The 12,930-nt window shown below is 41.6% G+C and overlaps 1 protein-coding gene across 1 annotated transcript; it reads left to right on the top strand.

Annotated features, from left to right (window-relative positions):
• Positions 1-356: 356 nt before the first annotated feature.
• On the top strand, positions 357-12,663 carry LOC148035421 (uncharacterized). The gene is made up of 3 exons (XM_087680422.1): positions 357-632; positions 1,107-1,216; positions 11,555-12,663. Exons 1-3 carry the CDS (start codon positions 461-463, stop codon positions 12,341-12,343), a joined length of 1,071 nt encoding a protein of 356 aa, XP_087536548.1. The 5' UTR covers positions 357-460; the 3' UTR covers positions 12,344-12,663.
• Positions 12,664-12,930: the final 267 nt, after the last annotated feature.

Genomic DNA, 12,930 nt, shown 5'->3' with positions numbered 1-12,930 from the left:
CTAAAGAAAAGAAAGCCTCTTTCTAAACGAGTTGGAAAGTCTCTTTCTGAACAAGTTGGAAAGTGTTGGGGGCAATTATTGTCACATAAGGTGGTGTGAGCAACCTACATGGAAGTGTCTCAGGGGAGGGCCCCAAATAGGTGTATTCGTTATCACTCCACTGAGATAGATGAACTCACTTGCATACAACATTGGTAAGTGGGGAATCTGGTGAATGGGTGGGAAAATCGTGGGATCTGCAATGGATCGAGGCGCACATAGTGTGTTCTTACTTGGATGAAGCCTAAGATATTCAAGGATAGAGAAAGGGTGGGTTTTGGGGGGGGGGGGGGGGGGGGGGATATTTCTACATTACATAAACAAACTCGCTCTAGTCTTTATTATTTGCTTTAGAATTATTTGTTTTAGAAGATTATTATCAAACGTATTAGTTTTAATGTATTTTTTATTTTCTGATTAAATGTCCGGTGTGAAAATTGCCTTTACCTCTCTTCGTCTTCGTCTTCGTCTTCAATCTTCTTCTTTTTCTTCGCTTCATCTCTTTGTGATCTCCCGGTTCTGCATCGAAGCGAGCGAGCGAGCGAGAGAGAGAGAGAGAGAGAGAGCGCGAGCGCGAGCGAGACCTCCCTCAGGTGCGTTTCTCTCATTCTGCTCAGATTCTTGAAGCTCTGCGCTGTTTTGAATGCTTCTCCGGCCTCACTCCGTAACCCTTCGCCGTCGCTCCGTCAGAATCCTTCTTGCGTTTTTCTGCCTGAGATCGAAAGAATGGAGTCAAGATGCAGTGCATTATGCTTCTTGTTTCTCATGGATATTAATACCAATTCGGAAAGCTGAGCTCTCTGTTGGCATTTTCCAGCAGATGTCAACAAAACTTGATTCTGTGCGCGTGCAAGCGCGTGTGCATGTGCATGCACACAAATGTGGCAATGAAGTTTAAATGCATAATAGCAAGGATTAAAAAAATCCAGTGTGCAGTTTTTAACGTCAGAAGTTAATCTACTTGTTTAATGGCAGTGAAGTGTAAACCTGTTGTGCAACATATATGCAGTGCAGTCTTTGATTAGTGTGTCACAATGCTCACCACAGTTTTTTTGCAATGAACGCAGGTATTGAACCCGCTTCTAATTTGGGCATGGACATAGCACTGGATGTCGAAGACCCTGTGACTTCCAAGTCAATAGGACTCGTGCCAACCTTTGGCCAATATAACAACTGGGTATGACATTTCTACTTGCCACATCCTTCTTTTTTGAACAATCAGTTTCTTGATTTGCTAATAACCTGTTCCAGCTATTTTTCGAATGATAATTATTGTCCTGTCCGCACCATTTGGTGGTTACTCATCATTGCAAAACATCAATGCTATAGGCTGGCATTCACCATACCTAGGCATGTTTGTGGACATCTTGGTTTTGTTACTTATGCTGATAGAGGACCTCTGAGGTCCAATTTTCGTTGTAGGTGAGTTTTCTGCAGTGCTAGCTCTCGGCTTTCATTCACTTTTCGCAGCCATTTCAATGCTGCATGAGACTGGCTTGCCTTTTCTTCATATCTTGAGTTGATGCCGGTGGTAAGCTGTCCTTGAGCCTCTCCTCAAACCTTCACACAAGAGATTCCACAAACAGGCCAGGTTTTGAGTTGACTCCTGTGGTATCTTGAAGTCCTGCTCTTACTATGTACAATCTGGCTGAAATATCGGCCATCCATTGCCCAATTAGTAGTCTTTGAACATTCCTAGCCCTGCAGGTTAAGATATTTGAAAGTCTATGATGCATGGGGAAGATGTTTACATTAACTTGGGAGGAAAAGGTAATTGATTACCTACATTTCAGACCTCAGCCTAGACGTTTGAGGCCAAATGAAAAGTGCCTTAATCTTATGAACATATGCACTAGTGCGAGTAGCTGTTGATTGTGAACTGAATAGGTTTTGTGTTAGGCTCTGCACCACTAAACATGGCTAAGATTAACAAAATCATCTCCTAAGCACCAATGCTAGGTTTTATGCAAGGGGACAAAACAGAACCAAGTACATCTAAGAAGTACCCAATCCAAGGTACTACACAAGGTATGTGCTGATAGTTTTCTTTTGGGAGCATCGATTGACTTGTATCTTTACCTTCTCCATGCATGCTACTGCCGATTGTTCAGGTTTCTTGTGTTTGTTTGATTCAAGTGATGGCATTCTCTCATTTGTTGTTTTGTGGTGAGATTGTAAGCGGGGCTTTCAATTCTGGTAGCCCCCAGGGAGTGCTGTGCGGACCGTAGTGGCAAAGAACACTTTTCAAGATTTGAAAGCTAGGAAATGTTTAGAAAACATTTATTTCATATGAAACACATTTCTCATTCAACTATGGTAAGAAGAAATTTGTCGGCTTCAAACCCCCAAAAACTTTTTGAAGCTGTCTTTTGGCATTTTTTCCTTTGGGAATCGTGACGATTGCTTTGCAAGTCCATGATAGTTCACAACATGTGTGATGTTGATAGGACACAGCTAGTCTTCTCTCTTCCTCTATGTGAAGTCGTTGCAGATTAAGTAAACTGTCATCATCTCTTTTTCAAATTAGAGCCATGGCTGAGGGGTCTCTCTCTCTCTCTCTCTCTAAATGCTGTTATTTGTTATGTTTTCTTGTTCTCTTTTTCTGAAATTTGATGTTTATGGGTTGCCTTTTAACTCTTGTATCTTTGATTTTGTGACGTGGTTTAGATTTAACTATACTCCTGAATATTTTGAGATTATTTGAAGAGATTTGTATAGTGAAATTTGTTAGTAGTCAGGTGGATTTTATGTATCTAGGTTTTTATGACCCGGATTTTGTGTTGTATGTGTAAGAAACTTTTTTCGAATGTTCATAAAACTTACAATTGTAGGAAACTTATTTTCTACCTTGCTGCTTCCAAAACACTACCATAGAGTGTATGAGGTAGTTGCTAGGCCAAAATACAAGAGAGAGAGAGTAGCACCCGGGTCTATATGTAAAGACTTATAAGTGTAGTCTGACCACAACACAACTCGCTACAATTGACCAAAGTGACCAAACTGACCATAAACAAACTAAAGCTTCACAATGTCTTTCACCGACTTAGTGGTAGGGTTCACAAGTTGGAGATAATAGATGCATTGCTACTAACACACCCTCTCAGATAATGAATGGTGCATTGAACATGCCATATTTGGGTTTAGTGTGTTAGCAGATATTGTCGTGTGTGAGTTTGTGCATGTGCCATGTCCTAGCGGGCTGGGCAACTGTGATATGGTCACTAGTTTGTTAGGTGCTTGTTTGTGGCCGCCTGCTTCTGGCCGACCTGTTCATGCATTTTGCTTATGAATAGGCTGCACTTCCTCCTCTTGTACTTCATTCAGCATACACCTACAACTGTTCAGCTGGAGAGAGGGAGTTGGTGCCAGTGTCCACATAGCTAGTGAGCGACTCATGTTTTTGTGGTATCTCGTGTTTGGTATATTGATTCCATTTCCCGAGCATATCTTTGAGTTCTCCCTTTGTGGTGTTCTTGTGTTCTCTCTTTTCTCTTGTGCACCCACTTTTGGCATGGTATGATATCTCCCGATTGGGGTTTGAGTTGGTCTTAGACATCCGTGTCTGGTCTTGTGGTACTGATTTCTTTTGCCGTTGATATGCCTTTTACACTGTCTGCTGCTGATTGGACCTATCTTGAACTGCTTCCAGCTCCAGTTTGCTGCCTGGTGACCTATTGCTGACCCAAAATGGCTTGTTTCCAGCCTTCTGACATCAGCATTTTGCTTCCAGCAGTCTGCATTTGCTGTTCAGTACTATGTTATGTCTTTTTGGCTGCATTTAATGCTCATCCTGCCTCTGTTTTGACTTGTTCTCTACAGTACTGCTGCATTTATTGCCTAAACGGCCTGCGGTTTTCAGGTTTGACCCTGCATTTACTGCATTTATTGTTTGTGCAGGCTGGGTGACTGTTTTTAGGTCCTTGTGTATTGTCTGTGATTGATCTGCTTTTGCCGCAGTTGTCTTGTTTTCTGATCAGCTTTTATGCGATTCACTGTTTGGCTTTAGAGAGGGTTTTTGTGTATTGGATTGTTGTGCTCTCTTCACTATGGTTATTGTTGATCCTTCTCTATGTGTTGTCTTTACTACTTGAACTCTTGAAATGGTTGTGAGTTTGTATTCTTGGCACACACCTATTCCTCAAAAGTCCTTGCCTTCGTTCATCTTCTGTGTATCTATCTCCTCTTCTATTGTTGATACTCAGCATGCAAACACTTGTGGCAAGAAGGGACATATGTGGAAGGATTGCATGACATTAGTAGCTTTGTAGAAGGAGAATGAGAGGACATAATGAAGAGTGACGACTCCCTTGATGAGTCCTTAGTGTCTATAGGTCCAAGTTCAAGCTCTTGCCATGCCACCTCAGTGATGGCTATAGGGTTCTCTCTCCAGCTTGCTGGTATAGGTGATGCAGGTCGCCCTCACAACTCCAGTGCTAGAGAGGTATATATTAATTAAAGTGTCACTACTAAGTCTAATGGCTAATTAAATGTTTTAGGCCAAGTTTTGACGCCAAGTACTACCTAGTATTTGTTATTCTTAAATTATTGCAACTTTTGCTTTTTGGTACCAAATGATATCTCAAGGTATTGGCATTGTGAATAATTAACTTGTACCTCATATGTGCAAGTCTTATTTGCACATTCGATTAACTTTTAATCAAGTGCTAAGCAAAGTATCAAAATTTTACATCCTCGTGATAGAAGTTCCAACCCATGCGCATTGAATTATTGGCAAGGCCAAGTATCTGATGCTATTGTTGGATGATTTTTTTGTGAGAGTGCACAACATAAGAGAAAACACAAACATGGAGAGAGAAGGGAAGAGAGAGTGCAATGAAAGAAGAGAATGGAAGAATAAAATTTGCATTGAACTCCAAAAAAAAGTTGAATACAAAGATAATTGAAGAGTCCCTACACAAAGCCGAAGGTGTTAGTGAAGGCATTAGATCAGATTGATGATGAAAGGCAGTACCACAAGATGGAGAAGAGTCCTTGTATGTTGGGGTATTCTGAAACTTGCAAAGAAGAATGACTAGCCAATTGAGGGTATTGCTTTAATAACAAGAAATGACAAAATTTGGTTGACTTGGTCAAATTGGCCCCAATAATGTTGGCCAACTTGATTAAAATAATCAAGAACATGTTGCCAAATGGATCAGCTGGTTGCCTCATCCTAGCTAGTGTGAACACAATCTGGATCCATTGAAAAGGAACTCTTCTTGTTGCCCCCTCTTGAACCTGTAGTAAAAGCCTTAGTAAGGTTGGATCCATTGGTACCAATCTCTTTGAGTTGCTCTTCGTGCTCCAAAATAAGTGGAGCGAGCTCTTTCCATAGAAGAGTTTCTCGAGCCTTGGAGAGGTAAGTTAGTGTAGAATACATCATACTTGGGGAGATGGCAACTAAGCAATGAGAAAATTATTGCCATGTCCTCTATTGTCCTCTGATCAAATCGTCGCACCAAGGAATGCAAGCTCATTCTGCATGTCCTTCATCTTGTTGATGTGATGCAATATAGAAAGGGAATCATCAACAAAAAGCATCCGAAGTTTCTTTTCTATGATGATATGGTGGGCAAAAATCTTTTGATAGTAACAGAGAAGAGAGCTTTCTCACACCCTTGCTGCGGTGTGAAGTCTGTGCACATGCACAAGGAGAGAATCCTACAAACTCAAAAGAGAAAAGATTGTGCTCTAGAATTGAGCTGATCCTAAACGGTTGCTTGGTCCATTGTAGAGCCAATGGATCCTCCATTGGACGGGGGAGTAATAAAGTCCCATAAATCGACGTTGTCAAGGATACACTCCACTTTGTAGGACCAAAGGGAGTAGTTCACACCATCAAGTCGATCTTTTTTGGGGAGAGAAAGCATGAGCACTCAAACATGGGGAGCCATCATGGCTAGGTGAGGACCGATAGTGCAAGCCTTGTGAAAAATGCGTGGAGAAGTAGGAGGGGGAGAGGGGCTTTGATCTTCTTGACCTATTAAAAAGAGAACAAAGCTTTGAATGTTGATCTTTGTGTTGTTCTTCATGATGGTTGGATTGAGGTGACTGCCTATTGGTGGAAGACTGAATGGTCTCTACATCTGAGCCATCAAACTTGTCAATCTTGTAGTCTATAACTCTTCAAAAGAATCTACAAACACAGTAGGAAATTTGTGTTTCGCTGTCAAGATATCCAAATGGAGGGAAAACCAGCTACACCTTGCAAAGAGAAGTTGTAGATGCCTTGCACACTTCGTCAGAGGCCCAAACAATGCAAAAATTTTGTGCTCCTCGTGACAGATTTACTCCAAATAGCAAGTTGAGTGTGGTCGTCTCTTCAAAGACCTATTGAGTCCTCACTTTGGATATGATACTATGTGAGAGTGCAATGGAAGAGGAAACATGAACAAGGAGAGAGAAGGGATGAGAAAGACTGCAATGAAGGAAGAGAATGGAAGAAGAAAATCTGCACTGAACTCCAAAAGAAAGCTGAATACAAAAAGGACTGATCAATCCTTGCATGTAGCCCAAGGCATTAGTGAGGATAGTGGTCTATGCAGCCCATGGTTTGCCAATTTTCCAGCATTTATTGCAGCTGATCGGTCAGTTTCATTGGGCCACAGCAGGGCAGCCCTCATGGGCAGCATTTGGCCAGATTTCAGCAGTTTTGCCTCTTCCACGTTGAGCCGTTGCCATCGTCTGCATCATCCTCTCATTGCTTGCATTCTTCCTGTCTGATTCCAGTGCTCCCATTGATGCATCTTCAGTGTGCACGGGCTGATTATGCGTGCAGCCTTGTATCGGTTTTAGATGAGAGTGTTCATTGTCTTGTTTATCTTATCTGTCTCTTTCTCCTCCATGTCTGTGTTCTTGATTCCATTGTGCACATTCATTGAAGTGACCTGTAGTGATGGATTAGATGCACAGAAAACCATTTGACTGTGACGAGCCTGTTGCCTGATGCTTCATTTTGGCGCACAGCCTACGTCGTCCTCTTATTTCTGTGCACTCTTGCAGGTTCCACTAGTTTCTTGTCTCCCAACATGGTGTTAGAGCTTGCTTTATGAACCTCCTTGTACAATGAAAGCTTCTCCCATGCCAGTGCATGTTATGCTCTTTGCCATGTCTTTTTCTGCTATTGGTCCTGTTGGCTGAACTATGTTTTGCTTGATGTATGGTGCTGCTGCTGGTAGGGCCAAGGGTGTTTTGTTTCCATATTTTTTGGTACTCTGACAGATCTTTGGGCTGGGATTTTGTTACATTAATAAGGTAAATTTATGGGAGATAGGCACGAGGGATGACCGTCCAGGGGCCTTGGGCCTTGGGCACTCGAACGGGGTCTAGGGGAGCCTAGAGAGTTAGAGAGTCTGAGAATAGTAGGACTCACCAAAAGTTGACGGCTGGCAGTCGGATTATTGGGGGGGGGGGGGGGGGGGAGGTTGGGAGGAGAAATGGAGGCCTCGTGCCATAGATTTCTAAGAAAAATTCAGTCCGCCATCGCGAGAGATTTAACTCTTCGTAAGACTGATTGTCACTTATTACTGGTGTCAGAGCTGCCCGGTTCTGCTTTAGCTTATCTCTCGTGAAAGCTTTCGATTGTCCTCGCGAAGGCTTTCTCTGGCGCCTATATGTCACACGTCACTTAGGTACTAGATTTGAGTAGTCTTGACCGGCGCCTACACGTCATACGTCATATGGGTATTGAACGAGAAGACGGTGCCTACATGTTACATGGGTACCAGATTTGAGGAGGCGACGCCCACATGTCACACGTCACACTGGCCCGTTTCCTATCATACACGATTGAATTCATGTAGTGTAAGTGAACGACAATAGCAATCGAACGGTAGTTAAAGCCAGTCGGACAAAGCCAGTCTGACGAATTTGACATAGCAGGGATACAGCTGGTTCACATGACCGTTGGGAAGGGGTGTGTTTAGTTCCCTCCTTACTCGGTGTTTTTGCCAATAAGTTTTATTTTCAACATGGCTGGCTCAGTTTGGGAAATACAAACTATTCCTCTCTTCGGGGTTATTATTAAAAGCCATCAACAACTGCCCTATCACTATAACCAGGGAAGTACTTCACTTTGTATGCAAATTTCTTATATTTGCTTTCTAATTCCAGTGTATTAATGGAGGGGAAAGGGAGAGAGGGAGTAATTGAGGGTTCTAGTTCTGGGGACCACCCTATGGTAGATCCCCATGAAACGGAGATACAAGAAGAGCAATGGGAAGAATTTTTTGCCACACGAGAACAATTTGATGATCTAACTGTTTGTGTGCAGACACAGGGGGTTCAAATTGAATTTTTAACTCAAAATTATTTGGATTTTATCGCAGATTCATTTGAGATTATGCCAAAATAGCTGTTCCAATGACAGACCAACTTAAAGGGAAAGGGAAGAGTTTTAATTGGGAAACAGACCAAAATGAAAGTTTTCAAATTCTTAAGGTAGCTATTGCTATAGCTCCAGTACTATTAATTGTTGATCCCAATAAACCATTTGTGGTTGAAGCTGATGCTAGTGATAAGGCGATAGGCGCAGTTTTATTACAAGAAGGTCGACCAGTTGCTTTTGAAAGCAAGAAATTAGACCGTGCAAAACGGAATTACTTTGTTTATGAGAGGGAGTTGTATGCAATAGTACATGCAATGGAGAAATGGAGACACTATTTGTATGGTGCCAAACTTTTGATCTTGTCGGATCATGAAAGCATTAAGTGGCTTAATGACCAACCGGATCTACAGGGGTGTAAAGCCAGATGGGCCGAACTCCTCCAAGAGTTCAACTATGAGATAAGGTATAGAAAAGGGAAGTTAAATATAGTGACTGATGCACTCAGCAGAATGCCCATCATAAATGAATTGAGTTATACTCAGTTCACTTCCGATTTGCTTGAATCCTTGAAAGGGAAATGCCAGGTTGATCCGGCATATTCCAACATATGGGAAGCAATAGAAAATGGGGATCCAAATGGAAGGGCCTCCATTGAGGAAGGAATATTTGAGGATGTTCAACAAGGAAATGGAGCATCAGGGGTTGCTCAAATGGGATTCAAGTGGAAGAATTTTACCATTGATAATGGTTATTTACTCTACAAGGGTAGGGTATGCGTCTCGAAAGATAAAGAAATAAGGTGCCAGATACTCTTTGAGTGTCATGATACCCCTAGTGCGGGACACCTAGGAGTTAATAAGACTTATAGTCTTATTAAAAGGCACTTCTATTGGCTTGGAATGAATAAGGACGTCCTTGATTATGTGGTCAAATGTAATAAATGCCAGGTTAATAAAGCTAAAAGATTGAAAATGGGAGGACTTCTCCACCCATTATAGATTCCTTTGGGAAAATGGGAGAGTATCTCCATGGACTTTACTGTTGCATTACCCAGAACACAGAGAGGGCACGACTTTGTGGGGGTGATTGTAGATAGGTTAACCAAAATGGCTAGGTTTATTCCAACTTCAACTGATGTTAAAACATCAGAATTGACTAGATTGTTCGTAGAGAACATATACCGATTGTATGGCCTTCTGGCAAATATAGTTTCTGATCGGGATAGAAAATTTGATAGTCAATTTTGGCGTAATGTATTTAGGAAGTTGGATACTAAACTTAGCATGAGTACGGTGGACCACTCGCAAACTGATGGGCAATCTGAAAGGGTTAACCAAATCCTTGAAGATATGCTCAGGGCATATGTAAGTAAAAGGCAAACTAATTGGGAAGAGTATCTACCGATAGCAGAGTTTGCATATAATAGTGCCAAGCACTCTTTCATTGGATATAGTCCATTTATGTTAATGTATGGGTTTCAGCCCAGAGCTCCTCATGCAGTAGGATTGCATAAGGAAAAGGTTCAGATAGCCAAGGATTTTTTGGAGGATATGAATAGTATGTTAAAATTTGCTCAAGAAAATATTAAGAAAGCTCAAAATCGAGCTAGAGCTTATGTAGATCCTCACCGAAGAGACATCTCCTTTGAAGAAGGAGAATTGGTTTATCTTAGGGTGCCTGAACAAACTAAAACTATGAAAACGGGACGATGTCTAAAGCTTTCACCCAGGTATTGTGGTCCTTTCACAATACTTAAAAAGGTGGGAGAACAAGCTTACAAGCTCTAACTACCTGCTGGTAGTAAAATACATCCAGTTTTTCATGTAAGTAAGCTAAGGAAAAAGCTGGGTGATTTGGGTAATTTAATCTTAAATTATAACATTGAGGAGTTATTAGATGACCAATCTAATCCACATGAACCAGAAAGAATATCAAATGTTCGTAACAGATGAACAAGGAATACTATTTACCAAGAATGTTTGGTTAAGTCACCCAGGTATTGTGGTCCTTTCACAATACTTAAAAAGGTGGGAGAACAAGCTTACAAGCTCTAACTACCTACTGGTAGTAAAATACATCCAGTTTTTCATGTAAGTAAGCTAAGGAAGAAGCTAGGTGATTTGGATAATTTAATCTTAAATTATAACATTGAGGAGTTATTAGATGACCAATCTAATCCACATGAACCAGAAAGAATATTAAATGTTCGTAACAGATGAACAAGGAATACTATTTACCAAGAATGTTTTGTTAAGTGGAAAGATTGTTCAGAAGAAAGCTCAACATGGGAGCAAGTAGTACCTTAAGGAAAAGGTTTCCCAATTTACACTTGGACCTTCCAAGTATCGTTTTCGAGGACGAAACCGATTCTTAAGGGGAAGGAAATGTTACATTAATAAGGTAAATTTATGGGAGACAGGCGCGAGGGATGACCGTCTGGGGGCCTTGGGCACCCGAACTGGGTCTAGGGGAGCCTAGAGAGTTAGAGAGTCCGAGAATAGTAGGACTCACCAAAAGTTGACGGCTGGCAGTCAGATTTGGGGGGGGGGGGCAGCAACCTTCTAGGCGAGGTTGGGAGGAGAAACAGAGGCCTCGTGCCACAGATTTCTAAGAAAAATTCAGTCCGGCATCGTGAGAGATTTAACTCTTCGTAAGACTGATTGTCACTTATCAGATTTAGCTGGTAGCAGTTTGGGAGGCATCCTGGTGGCTGCATTTCCTACTGTCACTATTGAGTATTTCACCTGAGCATGGCTACTCCTATGGTTTGTGACGAACATGAATTGTGACTTGGGTTGATGCTGCTGCATTTTCTTCCTCAGATATGGTGATTGTTGCGCTTGTGACATGTGGCTGTTCCTACTGCTATGTTTTAAGGCTGGAGGAATGTTTGCATGGTAGCCTGGTGGAGGCCCAACAAATGGTGGAAACCCTAGTGTCTTGTGAGTCTCAAATGCAATGGCTTGGCTATCCTTTATATTAATGGTCATTTTACTCTGCTCCCTATCCCTACTTAAAAGTATATAATTCTTGAATAGTCATACTCCGCATGGGCTATTAATGATCGAATTGAATGCTATCCAGATGATTTAAATATAGCATGATAGTTTTTCTGGTTGTGTAGTAGTGTCTCGTTATAGATAGGATATAGTGCATTTTATCTGAGTTAAGTCTTTATTGTGATTGCAGGCATCTTCTCAAAGAAAGAGTGCTGATATACACCTTGTGGCCCGTCATCCAGAGGTGTATGAGCCATGTGACGACTCCTTTGCACTTGTTGATGCTCTTCTTGCTGACAGAGCTCATTTGAGGGAGCTTGAACCAAGTTTGTGTCTGGAGGTGGGATGTGGGAGTGGCTATGTAATTACATCTCTTGCGTTGATGCTTGGTGACGTCGAAAGCAATGTGGAATATATTGCTACTGACTTAAATGAGGCAGCCGTGAAGACTACAAAGGAGACTCTCATTGCACATCATGTCAATGCAGACGTCATTCTCACAGATCTTGTGACAGGACTTGAGAAACGTTTGGCAGGTGCTGTTGATGTGCTTTTATTCAACCCTCCCTATGTGCCCACACCAGAAGAAGAGGTAGCTGCTGATGGGATCACATCGTCATGGGCTGGTGGGGATCGAGGTAGAACTGTGATTGATCGTATGCTTGACATAGTGGATTCGCTCTTGTCAAGCAAGGGTTGGTTCTATCTCGTCACTGTAACATCAAACAATCCTGGAGAGATCTGCCAGATCATGAGGCGAAAAGGTTTTGCATCGAGGATTGTCATCCAACGCTATACCGAGGAGGAGAGCCTACACGTATTGAAGTTTTGGAGGGAAATGTCTGATGATTCATCAGATTCTGGAGGACCTATATCACCTTCCTCACGTTTTGGTGGATCTGTATCACCTTCCACACGTTCTTCTTTTTTGCAAGGGTACCTATCACAACGCTTGTCACGTTTGGTATCTTTCAAATGACACATTTCATCCTTTGTACAATAGTGGTATCAGTACTACCTGCAAATCTGAACACTCTTTTGAGTTACAAGCTGTACATGATGTAGAGATCTTGTGTGGCTAGGGGAAATCATATTTAGAGATTTCAGATCTCTTTCAGGGTTATAGTCTAAACAATTGGTTTGCCATTGTGCAAAGTGTCCAGAAAAATTATTCTTTTTGAATGGAGCAAAATATCCAAGCCACTAAGTATATTTCACATTAGTGGCCACACTTTTGTAACAGCTGAACTCAGTCTCAATAGAAATGCAAGAAAGCAATGTGGCATTTACAATGATAGAAGGATACGTCATGCACACATAACAATTAATGTCAATAAACAATATTGATAATTACAATAACACTCAATCTTTTGAAGACTTGAAAAACTTGCAATCATATATATCACTATACACACGTGAGAATGTAGCCTAATAAAATAGTGTCATAACTAGAATTCAATCATCCTCATCACTAGTCACCTCCATATATGTTCCTCTATGATTTGTGCATGGGATTTATACGACACATTGCTCTAGCCACATCTCTATTAGTGGGCCCTCCAAGGG

This window comes from Lygodium microphyllum, chromosome 6 (genome assembly GCF_053477565.2).
Source record: "Lygodium microphyllum isolate KBCC chromosome 6, Lygodium_microphyllum_v1.1.10, whole genome shotgun sequence".
Classification (NCBI taxonomy): domain Eukaryota; kingdom Viridiplantae; phylum Streptophyta; class Polypodiopsida; order Schizaeales; family Lygodiaceae; genus Lygodium; species Lygodium microphyllum.
This window is presented reverse-complemented; position numbering and strand designations above follow the sequence as displayed.